At 41.4% G+C, this 21,312-nt stretch overlaps 1 protein-coding gene across 3 annotated transcripts in view; it reads right to left on the bottom strand.

Annotated features, from left to right (window-relative positions):
• The window catches only part of POU6F2 (POU class 6 homeobox 2), a 382,660-nt gene that overhangs the window by 36,746 nt on the left and 324,602 nt on the right, over positions 1-21,312 (bottom strand). For 2 of the 3 annotated variants that reach the window (XM_049714565.1, XM_004263329.3), the window contains exon 6: positions 18,268-18,414. The exons of the other annotated variant lie outside the window; for it this stretch is intronic. In XM_049714565.1, the coding sequence (XP_049570522.1) occupies positions 18,268-18,414 (147 nt within the window). The remainder of the gene's footprint in view (positions 1-18,267; positions 18,415-21,312) is intronic. 3 annotated transcript variants of the gene reach the window in all.

The raw sequence follows: 21,312 nt of genomic DNA, 5'->3' as shown, positions 1-21,312 counted from the left end.
TCTTCTCCTTGGAAATGTATTGCATGTGGTTAGCATATACCCAAAGGCTTGGAGTATGTGAGTTTGGCTGTTTATACAAATATTAATACTTTGCATATTAAAAGTATGCCTGTGTGAATGGATAATACAGACATATTGGCAGAATTTTCGATGCAATTTTCTAGCAAAAGGGAAAAAAAACCCACCTCCAACTTTGTCTGGAAAAGGTAGGCAATTGTCTAAACCTATCTGCTTTATTCTGAATGGTTTAAAATTAGGCGTGTTGTTTTATTTGTGCATTTACTCATGTACAAATTTATCACTTACATGCTCACTCACCCACCACTCACTCAACAAATCCCAGTGCCCAGCACTGGGCCACACCACGTTGCTCTCATTCCCACTGTAGAAGACTGGGGAATTATCCAGCTATCTGAATCCATGAAGATCCTGTCTTTTGGATTAATAGGAGCATTCTGTATATCTCGTCAAATATGGCACCTGCAACCTGCTAATGAAAACGAAAGCCTAGGCTCCCAGTAGTGAAGACGGTCAAGACGGCAGAAGTTTACACACCACTAAAACCCCTGCTGTTGATAGGAGTCCTGTCTGCTCTTTTCTGTAACTGTCAATGACTTGAGGGAATCTCCCGAGGTCCCTCCTTCTGAGGACTGACTGCATACTCAGATGTGTTATTGGACGGCTGAATTCACCCTTCATTGAAATAGGTTCTTATATTCTCCTGAAAAGTGTTAGTTTTTAAAAATGATTTTTGAAGAAGACAAATATTATGAACATTTGATCGCTACATTCTATTTACTGAGGGCCCATTATGTGCCAGGCACTGTTCTAGATTTGGGGAGTCTGAGAAATATCTGACAATCCTAAATTTTGTTTTTAAATAACTTTGATCGTGAAAAAGAAGATAGCTAAGGGGCTTCCCTGGTGGCGCAGTGGTTGAGAATCTGCCTGCCAATGCAGGGCACACGGTTCGAGCCCTGGCTGGGAAGATCCCACATGCCGCGGAGCAGCTAGGCCCATGAGCCACAACTACTGAGCCTGCGCGTCTGGAGCCCATGTTCCACAACGAGAGGCCACGACAGTGAGAGGCCCGCGCACCCCGATGAAGAGTGGCCCCCACTCGCCGCAACTAGAGAAAGCCCTCGCACAGAAACGAAGACCCAACAAAGCCAAAAATAAATAAATAGATAAAATTTTGAAAAAAGAAAAAGAAGGTAGCTAAAAGGCCTAATAAGGGCTGGGTTATTTATGGTGGAGGGCGGTAGCGGGGAAGAAAATCCCTCGGGACATCTGGTCCCCAAGAACACAATTGAAACTGCTCGCTTCCCATGGCAGAGTAGGAATGACAGGCACACAGTGGGAAATGCCCTTCAGTTTTCACAGGACAATGTTCCTCCTCAGCACCACATCACAGCCAACCTCTGCCATCTTGATTCTGCCACAAGGATCCACGTGAATTCACTGCAGGGTTCCACCATGCTCTCAAAGTCCCCCACTTTATCTGTGACTATATTATGATTTTCCTATCTCTTGAGTCCTAATTGGAATAAAAACAAATGTATATTTCAGTCTGTAATTATTTATAACAGGAACAACTGTGACATCTCACACAAAAGCAAATGCCTTCAAGCCATCATGGCTTTGGTTTCAACTTGTTATTTTCAATGGGAAGAAATGAAAGTGCTTATAAATATGTTCTAATGCTTCAATTTCCAAATCTATTCAGAGATTTTACATTGTCGTTATAATATTCATTATGTTTGTCCAGTAGGATGTTCCATGTGTCAGAAAACAAATTCTTAAGGATGAACTGGAAACATTTCTTTTCATCATCCCTCTTCTCTATTCCCCAATGACTACAAATTAAACTGAGTTCTTTTTCATTTTCTTTGCAGCTGCCAACACTGTGGAATTGCTAAAACATTTTTTTTTTCCCTGCAAGAGAGAATCACAACTGTGGTGAAGCCATCATTTTGCAGAGAGACAAACATTATAAGCCTTTACAAGGCTTTGCCTAAGACTTTAAGTTTTGATGCCAGCAAAAAAATACCTAGAATGTGGGGAAGTATTTCTGCTTTTGCCTGTTGATGCCAGATTAAGTGACTAAATCAGATTAAAGTTATTTATTGCTTGGGAGCACACTTTTTAGTTTGACTCAGCTTTGGTCCTTAGAAGCTTTAGTAAATGTTCCTAAATGAAGCCCTGGACCTAAGAACTGTTTATTATATATTTCTTCCCAAATGAGAGAAAAAAGAGCTACAGCAATGACAGCAAAAAACCTAAATCAGGGACCAGTGATCTCCACTATCCCCAATTCTTTGGAGCAGTGGGAGGTGGTGAAGTTAAGACTCTGTGTTCCCAATGCAGGGGGCACAGGTTCAATCCCTGGTCAGGGAACTAAGATCCCACATGCCACGGGGTGTGGCCAAAAAAAAAAAAAAAAGAAAAAAGAAAAAAGAAAGCGCTGCATGGAATTCGGGGTTTCTGAGCACAAGCCATTGTTCTCCTTGCTTGGCCCAGCAATAAACCTTTTTCTGCTCCGGAAAAGAAAAAGCAAAAAGAAAGTGCAGCATGCATTTAGCATCACCTAGTGCTGTGAGTGCATTCAGGCTGTAAAGCTGAATTTAAATTAGTATAAACAACAAGCCTCTAAGAAAAGGGGGGAAAAAGGGGGGGGGTGAGGGAATGGAGCCACACCAGGTGTCATTAAAGAGGCATCTGTTTATCACCACCCAGTCTCACGAGTCCAGGATGATTCATAGGCTTTTTGTGAAGAGAATATGTGTTGTGGCAAAATTAAATGTATTTTGATACTTGCATGCAATATTTATCTACCTGCAATCAGAAAAAAAGTTGTCCTCATCACTCTACCATGTATTACTTTTTCAATTTCCTCTTAGTAATGTTGTTTTTTAATGTTCTTTAGGGTGAGACCACTGAATTTCTCGTTTGTCACGACAAAGACCATAACTTATTAGAATTATGCTGATGAGTCTTTCTCATAAAATTGCATCCTCATTTTCATGGTGACCAATCTGCACTCTTACCCCAACCATCAGGCAGGTTTTTTTTAAGCTTTTTTTAAAAAATTAATTTATTTTATTTAATTTATTTTTGGCTGTGCTGGGTCTTCATTGCTGCGCGTGGGCTTTCTCTAGTTGCAGCGAGCGGGGGCTACTCTTCGTTGTGGTGCGCGGGCTTCTCATTGCAGTGGCTTCTCTTGTTGAGGAGCATGGGCTCTAGGCACGTGGGCTTCAGTAGTTGTGGCTCGCGGGCTCAGTAGTTGTGGCGCACGGGCTTAGTTGCTCCGTGGCATGTGCGATCTTCCTGGACCAGGGGTCGAACTGTGTCCCCTGCATTGGCAGGCGGATTCTTAACCACTACGCCATGAGGGAAGCCCCATCAGGCAGGTTTTGATAGATGTTAGCAAAGAGGGCCACTGTACTCTTCCAGTTGTGGTTTCTCATAGTTTTCTGGTTCCTATTTTAAATGTCCCTCAAAATATATGCATATTATATATATACAATATAATATGTATATATAACAATATACATAATACATAAATATACACATATAATATGTGTGACATGTATTTATATTTATCTAGTACTTCAAATTTGGTACGGGGAAAATGTTAATTTATCATGACAAACAAACCACTAATATAATGATTTTCCAACTGTCCTGTTCTAAGCTCAACAACTCAAAATTCATGCCAATAGTATGAAGTTTGGAATTTTTAATTACAAAGCATTTTTTTTTGATGTGGACCATTTTTAAAGTCTTTATTAAATTTGTTACAATACTGCTTCTGTTTTTTTTATGTTTTGGTTTTTTGGCCACAAGGCATGTGGGATCTTAGCTCCCCGATCAGGGATCAAACCCACACCCCCTGCAATGGAAGGCAAACTCTTAACCACTGGACTGCCAGGGAAGTCCCTCAAAGCTATTTTTGAAGTACAGCCTTATCAGGAATATGTTTCACAGTCATGCCAGATGAATTCATTCATATATATTGTTAAATCATGTAGAAGCTGGCATAAGGATACTTACATTGAAGAACAATGGAGATATTTAAGTCATATAACAATTAACTTAATCCACAACTCAGAATTAAAAAATAATCTGCTTAACTTCTCTAAAAAATTTGGGACATTTCTAGCAATGTTTATGGTACCAGATTTGGTTTCTGAGAAGGATTCTTTCTTTCTTTTTTTTTTTTTCCCCACATCTTTATTGGAGTATAACTGCTTTACAATGGTATGTTAGTTTCTGCTGTATAACAAAGTGAGTCAGCTATACACATACATATATCCCCATATATGTATCTCCTCCCTCTTGCATCTCCCTCCCACCCTTCTCGATGGTCACAAAGCACCGAGCAGGTTCCTTCTTAACACTTTCTGATTCCTCTAGGTTTGGACTGCAGGAACAAGTCTACATTATCCCCATTTCTAACGTGTTATCTTCATGTGAGCTGAGAAGGAACAGAAACTCTACTTTTTAATATTTTAAAATGTATATGATTTTGTGATCTCAAAAAGATCAAAATGAGTTCTCAGAATTCTGAGTAGCATGCCATGTTCCTCCCTTCTGTGTTCACCTAAGTAACTTGTATATCACCTTTTCTTTTTTTAAAATAAGAGACCTTTTATTTTTTGGCCACGTCGAGCAGCTTGCAGGATCTTAGTTCCCCGACCAGGGATCGAACTCGTGCCCTCGGCAGTGAAAGCTCCAAGTCCTAACCACTGTATCACCAGGGAATTCGCTGTATATTACCTTTTAAATGTAAATGATTTAAGTATCTTTTTTCTTAAGGATGTCAACTATTATATTAAAAAAACTTAAGTCTGTCTTTCATAACCAATGATACTGAGAGGATCCTCACATTAAAATCCAAATTTCAACTTGCAATGAAATCCTCAAATTCTGTGTGAATTTAAAACAGAGTTTTGTTTTCCTAGCTGTACATGTATCACTAAATCTCTTCCTTACGGTTGCCTGGGAGAGCTTGCTAACGTCACCTGGAGATTTACTGAAGGTAGACTGAAATGTTTTTATTCTAGAGCATCAGAGGAAATCAACAGTAGTTGAATGAACCTTGCAGGTAAAACCCCTGTGGCCCTGCTTTTTGATTAAATAAAGTACAACACTTTGTTATAAGGAAAAGTGGATGCTGTCACGTCCTCAGCCACGTAGTCATGATATAGAGGCAAGCTAGACATCACTTAGCCTTCTGTGCTGATAATCTTGAGAAAACAAGGTAGTCTGCTTACCCTGTTACTAATAGTGTGAGCAGCGGACTGAAAATCCTCAAACTGGCCCTCTCTGCATGCTGGGGCAACCACGGGTTTCAGAACCCAGGTGGTCAAGAGAGCAAGGGAGAGGCAGGGTTCGCCTGGTACGCGCTATGTACCTGGCACTGCGCCAAGATGCCACATCCTTTATTGCTTTTACTCCTGACAACAAGCCTGAAATGCTAGTACATTAGTTTCAAAAACTGAAGAAAGTACCGGAGATGGAAACAACCTAAGCGTCCATCATCGGATGAATGGATAAAGAAGATGTGGCACATATATACAATGGACTATTACTCAACCATAAAAAGAAACGAAATTGAGCTATTTGTAATGAGGTGGATAGACCTAGAGTCTGTCATACAGTGTGAAGTAAGTCAGAAAGAGAAAGACAAATACTGTATGCTAACACATATATATGGAATTTAAGAAAAAAAAATGTCATGAAGAACCTAGGGGTAAGACAGGAATAAAGACACAGACCTACTAGAGAATGGACTTGAGGATATGGGGAGGGGGAAGGGTAAGCTGGGACAAAGCGAGAGAGAGGCATGGACATGTATATACTACTACCAAACGTAAGGTAGATAGCTAGTGGGAAGCAGCCGCATAGCACAGGGAGATCAGCTTGGAGCTTTGTGACCGCCTGGAGGGGTGGGATAGGGAGGGTGAGAGGGAGACGTAAGATGGAAGAGATATGGGGATATTTGTATATGTATAACTGATTCACTTTGTTATAAAGCAGAAACTAACACACCATTGTAAAGCAATTATACTCTAATAAAGATGTAAAAAAACACTGAAGAAAGTAAAAGAGACCAATGCTGTTTTCATCAGATACAGTAATGCTAGATGGCATTATGCTTAAAAGCATTTCCATATAAAACTTCGATATACTAAATAGACCCTACTTTGGATCACACACCCTAAGTAGATTAAAATATATCCAGGTGGGGAGAGCATGATATTTATGGAATGACCACTATGCGGCAGGGAGGATAGCGGGCACTTAGACGTGTGATGCTGAAAGCGGCTGCCCTCAGAGGAAAGCAGTGCTTTGAAGCAGCCAGATCTGGGCTCAAATCCAGGCTCTTTCACTTTTTTTCTAACTCTGTGGCCCTGGGAAGCTGGTTAACTTTTCTGAACCTCTATTTCCTCAGCTGTAAATTAGAGATAATAGTGCAAGATCACTGTGGGAATGAAATGAAATGATGAACTTATGCACCATGCTTATGAATAGTGTATTAGCTTATACGAAATACTCTATATTCATTCAGTCCACAGATTATGTTACTATGTTTATGCTTACTGTGTGCTCTTTTAGCCACTGGGATACATCAGGGAACAAAACAAAAAATTTCAATTATTATTAGAGCACAGTGAATAAGAGTGAGCCCTGATATCAGACAACACTGGGTTTGAATCCTGACATTTCCAGCTGGGTGATCTTCGAAGTTTCTTAATCTGTACAATGGGGATAAACCATATTCCGTGGTTGTGGTCATAATGAAATGAAACAATATACTGAATGTTAAAAAAAAAAAGATACCAATTAACTTATATACAAAACAGGGACTTCCCTAGTGGTCTAGTGGTTAAGACTCCGAGCTCCCAATGCAGGGGGCACAGGTTCAATCTCTGGTCGGGGAACTAAGATCCCTCAAGCTGCGTATGGTGCCGCCTAAGACATTAAATAAATAAACACAAATTTTAAAAAACCAGAAATAGACCCACAGACATAGAAAACAAACTTATGGTTACCAAAGGGGAAAGGGGAGGGTGAGGGATAAGTTAGGAGGTTGCGATTAACAGATACACATTACTATATATAAAATAGATAACCAACAAGGAGCTACTGTAGCACAGGGAACTCTACTCAATATCTAGTGATACCTATAAGGGAAAAGAATCTGAAAGAGAATGCATATATGTATAACTGAATCACTTTGCTGTACACCTGAAACTAACACAACATTGTAAATCAACTATAGTTGAATTAAAAAAAAGAAAAAAATATTGAATACTAATCACTCTTTGGCATGTAGAAAGTGCTCAATAAATGGAAGCAACTGATTAAATTTATTGTTGCTAAATACCCCAACAACCCTGAGCAGATGACGTTGTTGTCATTGCAAGGAAGAGAAAACTGAGGCTGAGTGAGACTAGGTGCCTTGCCTGGGGTTGCAGAGCTGCTTGGGGATGGAGTCTAATTTGAAAGCCTGTGCTCTTTACCGTGGGCTGGCTTCCATGTGAGCACATAGACATTTGCTTGTTCTGTCTCTGTTACCCTGAGACTGGATTATTGTGACCATCTATTGACAAGTGTCAGATCAGGGGTGTGTAGTGTGTTTTCCTTTGTGTGTCTGTGTTCTGCTTGAGCGATGCCATTTACTTGCACGTACAAAGCTGTATCACATCTTGAGTTTACTGTTGTATTCTAAACTCTTCACCTTGTGACGTCTTCTTGGCATCTACTTAGATTGTTCTTTTTACAAGGTGGAAAGTGTTAGGTGGTGAGATGAACAGCAATTTGGAGCAATGTTCTATGGATAATGCATTATATTCAACTGGATAGTGCGAAGGCTTACTTCTGTACATTTGAACTTGAACCTGGCTCCTCTCACTTTTCTGAGTTGGGACTTTTCCATTGCTACCTATCGCTGATCTATTTCTCATTTCTCTCTTATTGGCCTGTAAATTCATGATGTGATGCCTACACCTTTAAGAAGAATGCATCATGTCAACAACTTGTGGGCCAACAAGAAAGTTGGGTGCATTACTGGGCTTATGGCGTAGTAAATGGTACAACGAGCATTTATTGGGAAGTTGACTGCATCTCGTGTGTGAATTTGATGTGTTCACCTCTCTGCTTAACCATAAAAATTGTTTGCAGAAAAAGCTGATATTGCTCTAGAGATGCTAAGTCAAAATTCAGCACTTCCGCTCTTTCCTTGCCCCTGACCCAAATCAAGTTTAATTTTCATTCTTTAGTTGGAAAAACTGAGACATAAATAGCTTCTACTTCCTCCCCTGACTTTTTACTAAAAAGAGAGCCATCATCAAGGTAGACAGCTAGTGGGAAGCAGCCGCATAGCACAGGGAGATCAGCTCGGTGCTTTGTGACCACCTGGAGGGGTGGGATAGGGAGGGGGAGAGGGGGGGAGACGCAAGCGGGAAGAGAGATGGGAACATATGTATACGTATAACTGATTCACTTTGTTATACAGCAGAAACTAACACACCATTGTAAAGCAATTATACTCCAATAAAGATGTTAAAATGAAAAAAAAAAAAATAGCCCGTTGCACAGTCTTTGTGATACTGGATTTGGTTAAAGTGATTTATCAAATAAATAACATTTCCTCAATTATAAGACCCCCACATAGTTTGCATTTGTAATATTTGTGAAATTAGGCTGCCCCTAACAACTGATATATCTGTTTAATGTGCTAATATTTTCTTCCATTACAAAAAAAGCTGTTATTGATAGTGTAACTTAAGATCAGTCGTTTCTTAGACTCACAATACAGAATTAGATATTTCTCTTTTTCTTATCAAGGGTTTACCTCCTTAGAGGGGCAGCTTCCAAAGGGAAACATCTAACAATGTATAGGGCCTTGCCACTTTGGGAGCTTAATCAATTCTAAAATCATCTTGCTGTGTCATACCACAAAAAGCACCAGTCAAGGATTCACTGGGATAGCGTTTCCTCCTTAGCTCTGAAAGGCTCACTTTGGTGAGCTCCCATATAAAGGGCAGACTTCTTTCTTCATACTTCATAGTTGTCCTCATGGCTAGGATGCCTTGCTGGAAGGCAGGGGCCCTACAGTCCCTCAGACCCTAACTCCTTGAGGCTGATTTTCTCTGGCAAGATGAAGCAGAGATCTGAGGTCAACTTTTCAAGATCTTCTCATTGCTTTAGACACTTCCTTGCAAGTACTTCTCTAGTTCCTCTGATCAGCAAAAATAATAATGGTGAGAATATCGATTACAATACTCTATATTTATTTTGGCAAGATTTATAGCTCTTTACAGTTTTCCAGTGTGTGAGGATTTATATATCTTCAAGAGAAATTTCTGAGGCTGACAGGGCAAGAATTACAGTTCCCGTTTGTAGATGGAACGGTGAAGCTTCTGGATTTGTGACAAACCTATGGAGCATCTAGAAAACGAACCTCAGAAAGTGACGGAGGTGCGGGAGGATGGGTGTGGACTTTGGGCTCGCATTTCAGTTCTGCCACTTACTAATAGGTATCCCAGGGGCACTTCCCTGGCAGTCCAGTGGTTGGGACTCCGCTTCCCCTGCAGGGGGCGCACGCCGAGTGGCATGGCCAAAAAAAAATAGTACCATCCCAGGGAGCTGCCTTAACTCTCCCAAGAGTTTGCTCATCTGCATAGCTGGGATCATCAAACCGGTGGTTAAGTGCCCAGTGGCACCACAGATGACACCTGCCCCATGGTGAAGCCTCAGTGCGTGGGAGCTATTATTTCCATTATTCTTTTCTAGAAGTCACTTAGCCTAAAGCAACATTCAGCTTAAACCTAGCACTGCTCTAAGACGTAAGATGGTTGAAGAGTTCTGCACACTGAAATAAATTCCATGAACGTTAGTGATATTATTTTGCCATAAGTTTGCACTAGTTGGAATGTAAACTATGCTAGTGAAACAAAGATTCAAGAAGTCAGACTAGCTTTGAGGGAGCTTGGAGTCTTATAACTTATGGGCTGTCCAGAGTTGCAACTGTTAATTAGGTTACTTCCTTAGTTAATTGGCTCCTTTCCCATTTTTAGCCAGAAGGGTTGTCCAACTGTCTGGAGCCAGATGTCTACACAAGAACACATTTCCCTATTTCCAGGAAAGCGAAATGCTCATGGAGGAAGAATTTTCTTAAAAAACGCAGTGGCCAGAAAAAAAAATGTGTCAGCACAACAATCCAAAGCTCTGCTTTAGATGAGAGAGAACTTGGTTCTCTCTGGCTCAGTCCTCAGAGGTGAATCCCCCAAACTGGATTTTTCATTCTCTTTCTGCCCACCCCTTTAACTGTACAGGACAGACTGCCCTGCTGAGTTTTGCTGGGGGTGGGGGGGGAGGCAGAAAGAAAGATTTCTGAGGGTACTTAATTTTCCAGCTCTTTTTTTTAAAATTAATTTTTATTGGAGTATAGTTGCTTTACAATGTTGTGTTAATTTCTACTGTATAGCAAAGTGATTCAGCTCTACATATACACATATCCCCTCTTAAGCTGGCAAGCTGTTTGGACTGATGACACTAATGGGATTAACCCTTTTATTTCAGAAATGCAGGCGGTAAGGAGGGGAACAGAGAGGGAGAGAGGGCCTACCCTTCATCCGGCAAAAGGTTGGGCTGAACAAATTCACTGTCACAAGGAGGGACAGAGCCGCGCTTGTGCAGATGGCCCTGACCGGCTCTGAGACCTGATTAGGTCCCGCGTGTCAGCAGCTGAGCCACTGCAGAAGCAAGGCCTCCCATCAAACCCATCTCCCGCGAGGACCCCTTCCCCCTTCCCCCTGCCCGGTCACTGCAGGTGACAAAACTCCAGACAGCGTACCGCAGCGGGGGGTCTGGGGGCCGCCTCACGTTTCTCTGTCTGCCCTCGGTGCTCGGATTGCAGCCCCTGGGAGTTCTTCCGAGCGGTGTGTGATCCCTTCTTTCCGCAAACGTGCAATGCAGGTGTGTGCACTCAAAACAGCAGCGCAGAAATCACCGCGAAGCCCCCGTGGCGGAGCAGAAGCTTCCTTGGAGGCGGTTCCTTTTTGATTGAAGTCATTGTTTCACATTCAAAGACGTGGATAGGGATGCGTGTAAGTTCCCTCCTGCAGCATTTCCCAAAGTGTAAATTCTACGAGATGGCGGGTGGACAGGGAGTTTGGGAAAAGCGGGGTTAAAAACGTTAAAGGGGTTTGGGGCGCGTCTGGTCGGTGGGGCGGGCCCCCTGCCCGGCCTCATGCATATTCATCAGCTGCTGCACCTCCCCGCGTCGCACCGGGAACCCCCTTTTGCTTGGAGTCTTGAGGGACACACTGCTTTAATGCAACGGCCTCTCCTGAAATGAGGAGATAGAGCTCTTAACTGGGCTCAAAGGGGAAATCTGATATGTTAGTGGAAAGACTGAGGTGGTTTATTGTGGTCACTGTTTCATCTTTATTACTTGGGTAAAGCCAGGGTAATATTCGTATAATGTTACTAACTCCATAAACATAGATTTCCCAATCTCTAGAATGAGCGGATTGAAAAAATGTTATTCTATTAAACAATGCTAGTTGATATGTATTTCACTAATATGACTGAATTTTTACACCTTTAGAAAACTTCATATAATATTTGCCAATGAGAAAGTAAAATCTTTTTTTAATTGAAGTATAATTGCCTACAACACTGTTAAGTTCCAGGTGCACAACATAGTGATTGGATATGAGAAAATAAAATCTTTTGTCAGACCGTTTTGGATTTTGGTTTAGAAAATATGGCTGAACCCATTCGTTGAGCTTATTACATACATAGATTGCTCTGTTCATAGTATCTCGGGGGGTGGGGTATATACAGATGCCAACTCTGAATTTTTAGATACCGACACTGAATTTTCAACAAATTGATTCTTATTTATGCAAAATATCTAAATAATATATTCTATTTTTGTATTAAAATGGTATTCTGTAATATGATCTTGTAGCTTTTTAAAAAATCAATATTTTGTAGTAAAAATGCAAAACTTGCACGAAAGGAATCGCCACTTTATCACAGTAATCACCTGGGAAAGGGAAAGAGAGGAATGGAAGGTGTTTTAAGGTCTTAACTGTTATCAGTAATGTTTCATTTCTTTTAAAAATAAGCAATAGGGACTTCCCTTGAGGTCCAGTGGTTAAGACTCCGTGCTTCCATTGCAGGGTCTGTGGGTTTGATCCCTGGTTGGGGAACTAAGTTCCCCTATGCTGTGTGGCATGGCCATAAATAAAATAAAATAAAATAAAGTAAAAATAAGCAAAAGAACTGAAGCTTGTATGGAAAAAAGTTAGTATCTAGGTGGCTGAACAAGGATGTCATTTGTGCTATTTTTTTTTTTTTTTTTTTTTTTTTGCAGTACTCGGGCCTCTCACTGTTGTGGCCTATTCCCGTTGTGGAGCACAGGCTCTGGATGCGCAGGCTCAGCGGCCATGGCTCACGGGCCCAGCCGCTCCGCGGCATGTGGGATCTTCCCGGACTGGAGCACGAACCCATATCCCCTGCATCGGCAGGCGGACTCTCAACCACTGCGCCACCAGGGAAGCCCTGTGCTATTTTTTATGTAAAAAATTATCTTTTGTCTATACATTTAATGTGTTTCATTATAAAATATGAAATGCAACAGTACCTGTGAAACTCCCTAAATTTCCAATCAACTGGCTTTAGCTGCATACGTCTAATGCGTTGGTTCTAGTCCCACTGTCAAAGCTCCACACTTGATCTCCTTTGCATAAAGTTTAAAATTAGTTTTACTAATGTGGGCAGCTGTGGCTTTTGTTAGTTCTCCCACACAGACAGACCTAATCAAGCCACAGAGGGGCTCAATGGACACATAAGTTCATTATATCTCAATCTTTTGGCTAAGATTTGCATTTATTGTAACTTTATCTTCCTTCATCTTGTAGTGATTCTCTCTAAAAGATTCTCATCTTTCTATTTAAAATTATGTGTTGAGTGACTTTAGCAAGCCAGAGTTCAAGGTCAATTGTTTCTTCATCCTAAAAAAATAGCTATGGCATTAATTTATGGATCAATTAATGTAATTTACTAAATGCTTAAGAGCTATCAGGCACTGTGCTAAGCACTCTTTCTGCTATTATCACGTCTAACCCCACACGAAAAGTATGTGAAAAGTCTTATCACTCCCACTTTGCTGATGAGGAAATGGAGGCCCAGGAAAGTTCTAGAACTTATCCAAGGCCACTGGGCTAGAAATGTGTTCCCATCAGACCTGTGTCCCTTAAAGCCTATATTCTTAGCTACTCTATTGCCTTCTAGAGATGCTATTGAGCTCATTATTATTATAATTCTGAGGGCCATCCCAATGTCAGCATCAAGTTCCTTCCATTCTAAGACATGTATTTCTCACCACTTTGGAAAGTTATGATATTGGAATGGTCTTCCACTGGGCACTGGCGGTGGTCCTACCTCTCCATCCACCTCTCCAGCCTAGGCTACTGCTAGGATCAGCAGATTGTTTTACTTTAATCGTGGCCTTGTGGTCATTTAGGAAACAGCCCCTATCCTACAGCACGTCCTTCCTTCTGGCCAAACCAGCTGTGCTCAGCCATCGTTTATTCATATCAGGCTGTGTGTATTCTTGGGTAACCTGAGTGGGTAAGTCCTTTTAATTATTTTTCTTCTTTTTATATATAAAAGAGTAACGTTGTTTAGTTGATTCTTTTTTTTTTTTTTTTTCCACTCGACTGGCTCTTTAAAGACTGAAGGAAGGGTTTTGGGCTTGCCTTGCTGCCACTTACGAAAATTTCACAGTGGTTGAGAACTAATTTCATCAGGAAACATTCTGAGCTTCAGTTAAAATGTAAAATGCTTTCTTTAGCCCCAGGTTAAAATAAAATTTCATTTGCTTTTACTTTTCTGCAATAACGCCAACAAGGAGATATTGCCAGGGGCTCGAGGGAAGCCAATTCTATAGCTAAACAAATCGATGGTAAATCTACTTGCCAAATCCTGAACATACCCACTGAATAAGTGTTAGGAACACACACACACACACACACACACACACACACACACACACACACACACACACACACACACACACACACACACACCCCTATTGAACCATCCAGGGTAAGGATGAGATTTCCCTAACAGAAATTAATGTCCTACTATTAAGATTCTCACGTTCTCAAACTCCTCACACACAGCAGGTTTGTGTGCCCAGTTATAAACCGAAAACACACAGCTTCTTAATTAATAATAACAGGTACCATTTATTGAGTGATGGTATTATTGAATGATGACTATGTGCCTGACCCTGTTCTAAGCCCTTTAGGCCTAGAAGCTGGTGCCATAACAATCCCCACTGTTCGGATGCAGAAACTGGGGCACAGAGAACGTAAGTCAGTTGCCCAAGGTCTCACAACTGGTGAACGGCAGTCTGGTTCCAGAGCTCATTCTCTTTGCCTGTAGACTGTACTGCCTCTGCTGTATATCCAAACCAAAGAAAGGTTTCCAGAAAATACTAGACAGACTCTAAACCATGATGATGACAATGATGCTAATTAGGATAATCATTTATTGAGTCTTTGATGGTGTACTCAGGCGCTATGGTAGGTTTTTTCCCCCACACATCTCATATAATGTTCATAATCTAGGGGCTTAGTTTTGATTATTTTTATTTTATAATGAAACCGAGGCTCAGAGAGCTCAGGTAATTTGCCTAAGGTCACAGAACTAGTTATTGTCTGACTTTGGATTCAAATGAGTCTATAGCTAGTGCTCATGCCATTGCCTAGCTTCCACACCCGCGTGAGTTCCTGATTCAGTGAGCAAAGAGAACCAAAATGTTCTTCTCAGCACTGCGATAGCCATTATCAATTTCATTATCACTAATTACCATTAGAACACTTGGTACCTTCCCACCTCAGAGTGAAGCTGCATGTGATATAATTTTAAAATACTTTAACATCCCTGGGTAAGATATGTGCTTTGTGACTTCAGAATGTATTATTTTGTTAGAATTATTCACTCTTCGGACCAGTGTCTGACTTCTGAATTAACTGCAAATGAATGGCAGGGTTAGAAGGGTATAAAATGTCTGAAGTTGTTCCTCCATATTTGCTCATAACTACTAGTTGGAAAAAAGGAACATAAAAATTCCTTAACTATGTCGAAATTTACTGAGATCCAGTAAATGGAAACATAGTCAGATTCCAAGACAAGGAAGCAAAACTACAGTCCCAGGTGGTAGGATTTCTTGTTGAGAGTCTAAGGCCCTAGAGCTTGAAGGAAGATCTGGGCGCGTCTCCCTGTGCGGGCATCTGCCCAGCCAAGAAGGCAGACCGAGGACCACCTGCCCTCCGAGCGCGGCCCACTAGCTCAGTCTGCCTCATACGGGTTGAGTTAGAGTTTTGAAGATGAGGCTCTGGTTTAGGAAGGTTAAGTCATTGCCCTAATGTCATAAGACCAAAAAGAGGTGGAGCCTAAACCCACTCCCAGGCAGGTCTGAAATCGGCCAGGGCTCTTAACTACTGAGTAATCCCACTTAGGTTTCCAGGGAGCAAAGAGAATCTTAGCAGGGGGAGCAAGGATCAGGGCCTTACTGATAACACAATGCCCCTGCTTGTAATCATCAGACCTACCGTAGCAAATTATCAGTGGAGTGAAACATGCTTTTCTAACTTAGGTTTAGATTTTAATGTTACTACTCCCAGGTGAACTTGCAAATTAAAAAAAAAATAGTTGATGTCAAGAACTCAGATGAAAGAATCTCTAAATATATTTAGAGTTTTCTCTTTGTATCCTTTCTGGGAAAGCTCCATAGAGATTTCTAAGGAATTGAAAATGGGCTGCATGTACTAATCTTAGTTTACATGGTATTTTGAACATGGCGATTGCATTAACCTGATTCCAATGTATTCTTACCTTTTGTACCACATTAACACAAGCCAAAGGAGTGTACACACACACACACACACACACACACACACACACACACACAGCCCAAATAATATTTGCCTTTTGGGGGATATAATTTGACTACTTTGTAAGGCTCAGATAGGTATCTTTGTGCCAAGAGGTGCAGGGCATGCACCTTTTTCTGGGAAGATGATGGTGTTTATATTACAAAGAGTTAAAAAAACCTATAGTGCTGCATCAATGTGGCCAATTCCTCTACTTTGGAAATGGGAGCATCTTGGTCTCTTCTTGCACTAGGAAGGGGACATGATGCCATTGGGACGTGTCTAAAACTCTCAGACAAGACTTTATAAGTGGCCATGATTGATTTCTCTGTTAAGTTTGTTTTACTTTAGGAGGTTTGTGTACCATATCAAATCAACTATTGTAACACAGTTTCTAAAATAGAAAAATTAAGGTTAAAATCAACTCTTAATGTATGCAGAGTGCCAATCAAGCTTCAACTTTGAAGCCCATTTCCTTAGGGGTACTTGTGGGCTGGGAGCCCCTGGGATGGGGGCTGGCCAAGGCCACACAAAGCAGAGGTTGTAACTCTAGCCCCTGAGAAGGAGGTGGATTTGTAACCGGCAAAAATGATCAGCCATTAAATCATCAGAAGAATAAACTAATAATTCCTTCTAAACAATAAAGGATTTTCTTCATCACAAATACTCAAGAGGTGGGGCACAGTAGTACATTTTACTTGGACATGGAAACAAGAAAAACCAGAGGGAAATACACATCAATGTTATGCTGTCTATCCTGAACTCTTAAAATGTACATTTCAAGGGTCGGCGCCTGGCAGGAAGGAAACAGCGTGTTCTATTTGGGGCACAACTCCAGGAAACAGCTACCAGGACAGGCCTGATCTGAGTATGGCTTATAGATATTAGAACCAACATTTCCTCCACATCAATACCCCATCCCTCCAGAAATCTTAATAGGCTTTTGAGAGCCTCCATTTAGAGCCGGCTGCATAAAATGATCCTTTGATGAAAAGGGATTGGAACAAGGGTTAAAGTCGACATTGAAAGGTGACCGTGGAGGGCACGGTGTCCATACATCCCTCCTTTAATATGTGTGGTGTGCACCTGTGATAAGATGATTCATTACCTGGGTTTGCTCTTTGACAAGCTCCATCATTCAGGCCTCAGGGGTTCTGATGGGACAATCCTGCAACTGCCCAGGAAATATAACAAGATCCACTTTTTTTCCCCCTGGGATGTGGATGGAGCCGGTTTAGCTTATAATGCATCTCTATTTACTCTTTATGTAAAATGAAGCAAGGTTCAAGACACCTCAATTCCTGTTCCCCCAGAGCAGGCCAAGCATAGAGGAGTAACCTCACTGCTGGGTAAGTAACCTGGGAGGAGAAATCTCGGCAAGGTTGCAAGCTCCTTCTCTCTTGTGTTTCATCATCAGAAACAGCAACATTTGAGAACCAGGTGCCCTACCCAGCGAGGCTGGGTTCTGTGTCAGGCCTTTGAATGGAGGGCACCCCTGACACCATCAGCTTCAACTCTTTGGCTCTGCACGCAGCTTTCAGGTTTACTGGGGTCTTGAAGAGGGACCACCTTCATCAAGAAGCCCCGTCAGCATCTTGGTGGTCGCGATGCGGGCACATGAGCAGTGTGAGGGAACAGACGTGCCTGATGGTGACATGAGCAACGTTTAATGGCCCTAGCAGGCTGGAGTAAATCTACAAGCACACGAGAGACTGCTGAGGGCTAGTGAGAATCAGCAAGTGGCTGGGCACATCGGCGACTGGCGGTTTTGGGATAACTCTAACTCGCGCCTTTTCTTTTTTACCTTTACAGGACATCCTGAATTGTTTCCCATCACCTCCGCATACATCCAGAAATAGCTTTCTTAAGGTTAATTTAAAAATCTTAGAGAAATTAGGGAAGGAAACTTACCAGTCTCCTCCAATACCCAAATTTCCAAAAAATGAAAAAATAAAAAAAAGCAAAATGGAAATCTTACTTGTAAAATGTAACTGATTTTTCTTAGAAAGAGTCTCCCAATCCTGAAAAGTAATTTCTTCAATTAAGGTCATAACATGAGTCATCGTATAGAAATAAAACCAAAATAAAACTTAGTAGACATTCTAGGGGAAGGAAAAAAATCTTGCCTCTAAATTAGAGAAACACCTCCCAACCCTTCTCTTCTTGACGTTGCTGGTCAACATTATTTATTTGCCTTGTACAGCTGCGGTTACATATCACTGTCATGCAAAAGAAATTCATTTCTTTTCCAAGTTCCATCTGCCATAAAAATTCACTCTTGTTCCCATCTCCCACTCACCTGTCCTTGTGCATTAGTAACTAGTTGACCCGTGACCCCCTGCAGACTGGAGAGGGCATTGCCAAAGGCCTGTGAACTTGCTATGGAGCCCATGGCTGCTGCTGCTGCAGCCGCTGCAGCCTGACTTGCTAGTGGATTATTAACCAGCTGCAAAGAGAGAAAAGATCAGGGTGAAACCACCAAGACACGCACAGCACACGGAAACAACATTCACTTGTGGGGGGAAGTTATCGCTCCAAATGGCTCATGCAAAGGGCCTGGGGAACATTCCCTCTGAAGCTGTAGGGTTTGGGAAAGGTTGCAAGGGAAATATTCTCCATCAACACTGGGCTGCTTAATGGAGCCTGGGTTTGGGAGTCGCCCCAGGAGGGAGGGAGGTGGGCCCCAGGGGCGAGGTGGGACCTTAGGATCTTCCCAGGTGGAGAAATAATTTTGGAGAAGTCCCTGGGTTTTGTTTGCTAGACTAAATAAAACTTGGAGAAAAGGTCTTCTTTGCTTGAGGCAACCAGACTGAATGTGGGATTAAAACAGGATGGGAGTAGGGGTGGAGGAGAGGAAGAGATTTTAGGGATTTATGCAAATGAGTTTATCATTTTCATTTGTGAATTGCAGTTTCATATCTGGTAAGGCAGGCGCCTCACCCCACGTCCTTCTCCAAGGATTAAGGAAATCAAAGTCAGGAGAAATAGAAATCTCCAGCCTCTGTGCTCCCAGAGGCTAAGTCTAGGGTTGGGACTTTTGGGGGGGCTCACTTGAACCATGGGATTCAAGGTCAAGGACAAAGGTCCCCTGGTGAATGGTCAGGTTGACATCAGCTTGCTGTTTTAGCTCATATACGGCCTTCCCTTGGCCTCTTTGCTGGGACAAGAGTGAGCTAGGGAGGAATTTGACAGGGGAATAGTGGCGGGGCGGGGTGGGGGGAACGGGGGGTGGAGAGAGCCGCCCAAGGAGGAGGTTATGGCTGCCAAATTTTGTTTTTCCGTGGAGGCCAATTCAATATTCTTTATCCTGCCAATTTTCCACGTCACAGGTTTTCAGGCCTTCTGACCATGAGGCAGAAGTGTAGCTTGAACTAAAATCTGCATTTAGGTTAATGACTAGATATAAATGCAAGAAACATTTAAACTATTTTCACAGTAATGGTTTTGATACATGAATTTCATTTGTATTTATTCCAGGGTGTTATTTTTTCCCATATAGTTCCTCTCAAGTACAGCAATTGTTGTGTATAATAATGCATTTTCCATCACCAGTTCCCACATCCATGAAATTCCTGCATTTAGCAGAAACCTGCCAAGACTAAGACTTGGTAGAAAAAATTTAATGCCATACTTAGTTCAAGTCCTAGAAGCTCTTTTAAAGATGCCTCTTTTTTTTTTAACTTTCTTCTTTACTTTCTCTTTACTGTCTCAGTTTCTTGTCTTTTTCTTTCTTTTCCTTTTTCCCTCCCTCTTCCTCTCAAAACATATTTTATTACTTAATTCCTTTGAAAATTTGCCTAGAGTTTATGTCATCTGATGAGGATGGAAATACTAATTGTCAGAGGAAATATCAAAAAGGACAAGAATTTAATAATTCTCCCCCCCATTAATGTGATATCCTTATCTTATTGGTTTCTTTATTCTTTATAACGAAATTTCACAGCACTAGTTCTACAGTCATTCCATTGACGCAGCACATTTTTTTTAGCAATGAAAATCCACTTTCAGCTCATTACATTATGTGTCTTTTGCCTTTATCTCTCTCCTAAAAGATCATGATTTTCTTTTTAAGGAGAAAAAAAAATTCTCATTCATTAGCCTAAAGAGAAACCCTGTCTTATCCCAGATTACCACCATGGGATTTAAAATTCAGGTTGGCCTTGATCTTGGTTTTCTGAGGATATTTGTACAGTGTATAGGAGGCAAGTAATGGTATATGCTGAATGGAAACTCTCCTTGTTTTCGGCTTGACTCCCTAAAGTGGAAGAGTTTATAGTGTGTTCTTTTTTTTTCACTTCCAAAGTGAGAAGACCACTTGAGGAATACCTTCCCCAAATGGCCAGGATGGACACTGCCCAGTGGTACACAATTCTCAGGTCACGTGCCAGTTGCTATGTTTACATTTCTTTTCATGCAATACGAGCTGAAATCACAATGAAATTCCTGAATTTCAGGGAGCTCTCAAACTAAGCTTTTTAATCTCAAAGAAAGATTAAATTATGTGCAATTTGGTTCTAATGTTGAATATGCAATTTTGTCCACGAATTTTGAGTGAAACATTTAAATCAGCACCTACAGAATGCTTTCTAAAGAAGATAAGACAATGCTTCCTATTTAATGAAGAGAAAATATTTTTAAAAATTGGAAGACATTTCCCTGACATCTAGGTCAATCAAAGATTCACATAGGAAATTTTGGAATTACTCTCTGGATACAATACAATAGTGTAGATGAGAATTCCCAACATTTAGGACACTAGTGTGTTGTTCAGCAATAGTCCCATGTAGTCACAATAAATTCAGGTATTATATAAAGGATAAACTGTTGTTCTGAATATAAAACAAAGCACCTACTTAAAATCAGCCTCTGGGCCTTTGTGTTATGGGGCCAGGAATGGGAATACTTCTACTGTTTTGGAAGATTGCTTCAGTGACCATGGATGTACAGATTTTATTTTTTTAACGTTTACTTTCTCTATATCCCGGTCCTAGATTGAAATCCAATCTGTTCCTGTTTTTGCAGCCTTTCTCTCTTAATGAAGCAAATGCCAACTCGATGGCTCTCTTACTTGCATCCCTAGGTCTTTGTGAAGGGTGCAGGGCTCTGGGGAGATGCCTTGCTGGCCTCTGGAAGCAGAGTTGGAAGTGAAGGCAGGGGAGTGAGTGGTATATACAGAGACCAGGTACAAGTCAATCTGTAAGCTGACAGCATTTCAGATGGACCGTTGGTGTTGTCGATGGATGCAGCTTCCTAAATATCTTTTGGCTTTTCTGTCTGGAACTGCCAAGGCAGGGATGTAATATGCATTAAGATACGTGGCAGGAACGGTCAGGAAACCATAAGT

The sequence above is a fragment of the Orcinus orca genome, chromosome 9 (assembly GCF_937001465.1).
Source record: "Orcinus orca chromosome 9, mOrcOrc1.1, whole genome shotgun sequence".
Lineage (NCBI taxonomy): Eukaryota > Metazoa > Chordata > Mammalia > Artiodactyla > Delphinidae > Orcinus > Orcinus orca.
The sequence above is the reverse complement of the archived record's forward strand: the minus strand, read 5'-3'. Positions and strand labels throughout refer to the sequence as shown.